The following is a 5,889-nucleotide window of genomic DNA, read 5'->3' on the forward strand; positions in this document are numbered from 1 at the left end:
GTTGTGGGAGCCCCACAACGAGTACTCCTCAGCTAGTTGATCATGTTGTTCTCCTTCACAATGTCAGCATAAAGGGGAGCCCCTATAGGGCGCCTTCAGCATCGGCTCGAGGGACTGGCGCCTACGCGCCCGCGAATTGGGCCGACCCAGGTCGCCTTGTTTGATCGTCCCGCACGTCGCCCCGTTCGCTCGATCATGGCTGACTTTTGAAAAAATAAGGAAAAATATCGGGAATTAAAAAATGTTCTCGAATTTTGAAAGAAAGTTCACAAACTTGAAAAATAGTTCACAAATTTTAAAAAAATTCATCAAGTTTAAAAAAAACTTCATCAATTTGAAAGTGGTTCGTTGGTTTTGAAAAGAAAGTACATTTATTTCGAAAAAAATCATCAAAATTTAAAAAAAATCACCAATTTTGAAAAAAGTTAAAAAACTTCAAAAAAAATCACAAATTTGAGAAAAAGTTCATCAAATTTGAAAAAAGTTCACCGATTTTTAGAAAAGTTCATCAAATTTGAAAAATGTTCAATAAATAAGAAAAAATTCATTGATTTTGAAAAAAAATGTTCACCAAATTTGAAAACATTCATAAAACTTGGTGAAATTGTTTCATCAAATTATAAAAAAGTAATAATAAAAAAAATAAAAGGAAAAAGAAAATAACGAAGAACAAAGGAATGAAAAGGATGTAAATAGTCACATCGGTTTGATTGGTCTAGTTGGTTATTTTAGGTAGCTTGCACGAGGTCGTAGCTTTGAAACTTGCCGGTCTCTCTTTTTTGCACCTTTTCAAAATAGAAAGAAAAGGGAACATGGCCCGGCCTAGCACGGCGCAGCGTGTGCGCCCCTTTGTGTACATTGAAGGGATGGGGGCAGAGGGTACCGTTTAGGATTTGCCAGCAAAAAGGGGAGCTCCTATTGGACGTGCTTTGCGTCAAAATGTCGTCGCCGCGCACAGGGGCGCAGCCTGACTGGGCCGGCCCATAGTGTTGCACCGGTGGTAAGAAAAGAAAGCAAAAACGGGAAAGCGAAACGCGATGGAAACTCGAACCTGCGACCTACAGATTCGAAGCGCATGCTCCCAGCCACTCCACCTGACTAGCATTCCTTGTACTAGCATACAAACGCGCACTTATAATAACTTAGTACAACCGTACAACCAGAATTACACACTGTAGTGAACATCTTAAAAGAAATTGTAGATTTTTTTCTAAAAGTGTATGTTTTGAAAAAGTGCGACCATTTTTTTCATTTCTAAACATACTTTGTACACAGGAACATATTCTGTACAAAAAAAGTGTATATTTTTTGTACACAATGTTCTGAATCTTGAAAAAAAAATTGAAGCACAAACATTTTTTGAATCTTCAGAACAAATTTGGAAGCGCGAACAATTTTTAAAGCACGAACATTTTTTGAATCTTGAGAACAAATTTTGAAAACTCCCGAACAAATTTGGAAGCGCGAACAATTTTTTAAAGCACAAACATTTTTTTAAACTCGAGAATTTTTTTTGAAATAGAGAACAATTTTGAAAAATCCCGAACAAATTTGGAAGCATGAATTTTTTTTGGAAAATGTGAACAAAATTGGAAGCCCGAACAATTTTTTAAAGCACAAACATTTTTTGAATCTTGAAAACATATTTTGAAATGGAGAGAAATATTTAAAAATCCCGAACAAATTTGGAAGCGCGAACATTTTTTGAATATGTGAACAAAAAATTGAAATTCAGTACATTTTCTGAATTTTAGAAGTTTTGTACTTTTTTGTGTAACGAGAACAAATTTTGAATTTTGAGAACATTTTTTCAAAAACTGAACATTTTTTGGAAACACGAACAAAATTTAAATTTTTGATTTTTTTAAAGGAAGATAAGAAAAGGAAAGGAAATAAAAAAGAAAATCATAAACATTTTGTAAAACCAAGAACATATTCTGAAAAAAAGTAAACTTGAAAAAGAAAGTGAAACAAGAAACAAAAAACGAAAAAATGAAAAAGAAACAGAAACGAAAAAAAGAGAAATAAAAAAACAATAGAAAGCCGAAAAAGAACCAGATAAAAACGATACAGGAAAAAACCCGGTTCAGGGAACCTTCTGGAAGGTTCCCAAAACCGGTTTGGACGCATTATGTGTGGGCCGGCCCATTTCTGTCGCTCGCTGCGCTGCTCCTGTGCGATCGCTCGACAGTTTGCCGCAGCGAGCGGCGAATAGGATTTTCCAGCAAAAAGTCCTAACCCACGGCCACGGGTGAAAAAGAAGCCTAAAGAGAAGCCATTCTATTTAAGTGAGCAATGGGCCTGACAGCACAAAAACGAAGGTTGTCCTGTTTTTTTTTTGTGAAGATGGGCCCAGAAACTATTCTAGGTCAACTAAAAATTAAGAAAACTGGTTGAGCGACCCAACGAAATTCCTAAGACAAGTTTCGAGTTCCTGCATGTGGCGCATAAGCCGTAGTTAAACAGATTAATAGAGGAAATAAAGGTATCTATAGCTAAATTCTATATGAAATCAACATCCGTCGCCAGTCAGGAGTTCGAAGAGGTCTGGATTATTCATGACGGCTGGATGTCCAATATGAAGGCTCACAATTTTGTAAAAAGCACTTTATTGTTATTCATGGCCGATATAACAGACTGCTGCAGCCGGATGACACTACAACTGTACAATATATTATCATGCAATAAAGAGACCATGATTTCTCTAAAAAAAAGAGTTCCTGCTTGTGAGTAGTTTTTTTTAAAACACCCCTTATATTAATTAATTAAACAAAAGGTTATTACAATCATTCATTACAGCATACGCCACGCAGGGCGGGACAAAGTTAACAAGCAACCCATCAGACCTACTAATAAAATCGAACTTAGCAATCTCATGTGCCACCTCATTGGCATGCCGCTTTATTTTTTAAAAGCTCAAATTTTGGAACAACTTGGCGATGCACAAAGCCTCTCTCTTCAGGTCAACGAGAGGGGATCTATCAAACTTCTCACTTGCAAGGAAAGAATGAACGAAAGCACAGCCAGTCTCCAAAATAATAGACTGGTGGAGGGTAATACCGATATAAAGGCCGGCTAGGCAGGCGCGGAGCTCGGCTTCATTGACACTAGTACACCGACAAATAAAATCCCACGAGGAAATGATGATTTCACCAGTCGAATTTCTAGCAACAACCCCTACACTGGCTACGTTAATGCTCTCCACAAAACTGGCGTCGTGAGTAGTTTGATAATGCTCCGGAGGAACTCAATCCTCTCCTAGCAAACGATGTAACCATTATTGCATGATAACGATGTGTTTTTTCTTTCTTCCACGTAAATAAAGAAAGTCACTCAAACATTTAGAGTTTCCTTGCCTCTCGTCAGCGCCGCCGCCGACCTGCCTCATCTGTAGATCCCGGCCCTTGTCGGCGGGATGACTCATGCTACGTTGTTAGGTGCTTTTTTAGTCTGTTTAGGGTTTGTGTCATGTCCATGAAGGTGACGCGGTGGGGACTCCCTGAAAATGGGATAAGGTTCTTCCCGTCTAGCCCCCATCCTGGCGGTGCATTTTACGTCGTCGGAGGCAGTTCGTCCGAGGAGCGCATGATAACCGCTACGAAATGGTATGATGTTGAAGATTAACTCTTCGCTTCGGAAGTTATCCGGAGTACCGAAGACCACGTCCAAGTTGACGCTGCCCGAGCATTTTGTCTCAACTCCTGGTATTATTTGGTTAAAGGTGGTAATGGTAGGGCTTGATTCTTGCCGGATCCATATGCATTTTCTTGATGGTGTCGGTGTATATCAAGTTGAGACTGCTAACCCCGTCAATGAGGACTTGTGTTAGGTGAAAGCCGTCCACTATGGGGTTGAGAACCAGGGTGGCGGTGCCTCCGTGACAGATGCTCATCGGGTGGTCCCTTTGGTCAAAGGTGATCGGAATTTCCGACCACGGGCTGTAGGTTGGCGCTGCTAGCTCTACGGCGTAAACATCTCAAAGCGTGTGTTTCCATTCCTTCCTTGTGACGTGTGTGGCGTAGATCATATTCACGTCTTTGAAAAACCCAAAGGACGATGTTCTCCCCGGTGAGGAAGGGGCGATGATGGTGGTGCGTCTCAGGATCACTTTAGTGATTGTAGCGTCGCTAGGTGGCCTACAAACATGAATGTGATTGTTACTTCTCATGCTCTTTATACTGCCATGATGTTTGATGAATAACTCAGAAGTTTTTCTAAAAATAAAATAAAAAATAGAGGGGCATTATGTCAAATGAAAAATTGGAGTTCCAAGTTTCCAAGCATAAAAATCCATAGTAGTACACATCGCGCGGTGGCTATTGGACGACAAATTATCTGAGCCAGTGACCAACTGACCATGATCGATCGATCTACATACATACACCAATCTCATGCACGCATGCCGTTTGATCTTGAAATGCATCTCACAGTCGGCGCGTTACATACATAGCTTAATTATGTAGCAACGTCGTCGACGGAGGATCTTATGTCGGGCGCGTACCAGCCGAGCTCCTGCGCGACGGCGGCGACCCTCTGCTCCTGGCCCCGCGAGTCACCGATGGCGGTGGTGAAGGGGTAGACGAAGGTGACCTTGGTGGCGACGCAGCGGTAGGCCACCACGCCGGCGTCCTTCTTCACAAGGAACTCCATCACGTCCCGGCCGAAGCCGCCGTCCACCTCCGCCTGGATGTAGTGGCCTGCATACACACACATATATGAACCCCGCAAAAAGAAAAGGCATACACACACATATGAACTCCATCGCATCTTCATTCTTGAGCTAAGTGTAACGGAATTCAGTACTATGTAGTTTGGTCCAGCTAGCTGACCGGTCAAGAAAGTTGCAACTAATTTAAATCCGAGTGCGTACCGTGGGGAGTTTGCTGATCAATGTTGAAGCTGACATTCTTCTGCGTCTTGAGGATGGCTTGCCGCAACAACTGAATGAATGGGTGGATTGAAATTTTGAATTAGCTTGGAATCAGTCAGTGAAAGACATATGCTACATTCAGCCACGCATGGTGGATGGATACCTGAGCGGCAGCGTCGGCGGAGGTGGACTCCGGGATGATGAGCGGGGAGGCGACGGAGGAGGAGGCGCCGACGGTGGGGTTGGTGCAGACGCACCCGGGATTGGTGGAGGGGCATGTCCGAATCTTCCTGCATCCATCCATCCATCGATCACATCCATCGATCATACTCTACTCATACGCGTGTGGTGACTGGAATGGATAGCAAGAAGAGTGGACGGTCAACTAATCCATGGAAGGTACCTTACCCTTTGGTGTCGAGGCCGAGCTGCAGTGTCCGGGACTGGGAGTAGGGCGTGGAGAAGGGGTTGGCGGCGGCCTGCGCTACTGCAGGAACGACGGCAGCGAGCGTGAGGGGTGAGGTGGACAAGAGCAGTGCTCTCCTGGTTGTGGCCGGAGGAGCAGAGGGGGAGGAGGAGGGAGCCGTTGCAGCGGCGGCAGCAATGGAAGAAGAAGAAGAAGACGCCAGCGGCGGCCTCATGTCAGTCCAGCTAGCTGAGCTCGCCTCTTGTTTTCTTTTCAAGAAAAGAAAATGTTTTTGTTTGCAACTGCACAATTATCTTGGATCGTGGGCGGATCTTATCTCTCCAGGGTGAAGCTGGTCCACAAGCCACATGTGTATATACTCTAGCGATCTAGTCTCACTAAATGGATCTTTTTTTCTCAGCTCAACTCAGCTCGTCGGATTCGATCGTTCCGGACGGCTGACCGATCGAGCTCGTCACGTGGGATTGGATCGTCGACACGACATGCCGGCGGCCACACTAAGCGATCTACCACTAGCTAGCTAATTCATATATGCAGTGCTTGATAATTGTGTGATCGCAGTTTGGCCAGCACATGCATGCATGTACGCTAC

At 43.5% G+C, this 5,889-nt stretch overlaps 1 protein-coding gene across 1 annotated transcript; it reads right to left on the reverse strand.

Moving 5' to 3' along the window:
- Nucleotides 1-4,248: 4,248 nt before the first annotated feature.
- Nucleotides 4,249-5,622, reverse strand: LOC125542727 (thylakoid lumenal 17.9 kDa protein, chloroplastic). Its single transcript, XM_048705899.1, has 4 exons — nucleotides 5,279-5,622; nucleotides 5,034-5,160; nucleotides 4,871-4,940; nucleotides 4,249-4,697 (listed from the first exon to the last, which is right to left on the reverse strand). Exons 1-4 carry the CDS (start codon nucleotides 5,509-5,511, stop codon nucleotides 4,456-4,458), a joined length of 672 nt encoding a protein of 223 aa, XP_048561856.1. The 5' UTR covers nucleotides 5,512-5,622; the 3' UTR covers nucleotides 4,249-4,455.
- Between the last annotated feature and the right edge of the window lie 267 nt (nucleotides 5,623-5,889).

The sequence above is a fragment of the Triticum urartu genome, chromosome 3 (genome assembly GCF_003073215.2).
Source record: "Triticum urartu cultivar G1812 chromosome 3, Tu2.1, whole genome shotgun sequence".
Taxonomy (NCBI): Eukaryota; Viridiplantae; Streptophyta; class Magnoliopsida; order Poales; family Poaceae; genus Triticum; species Triticum urartu.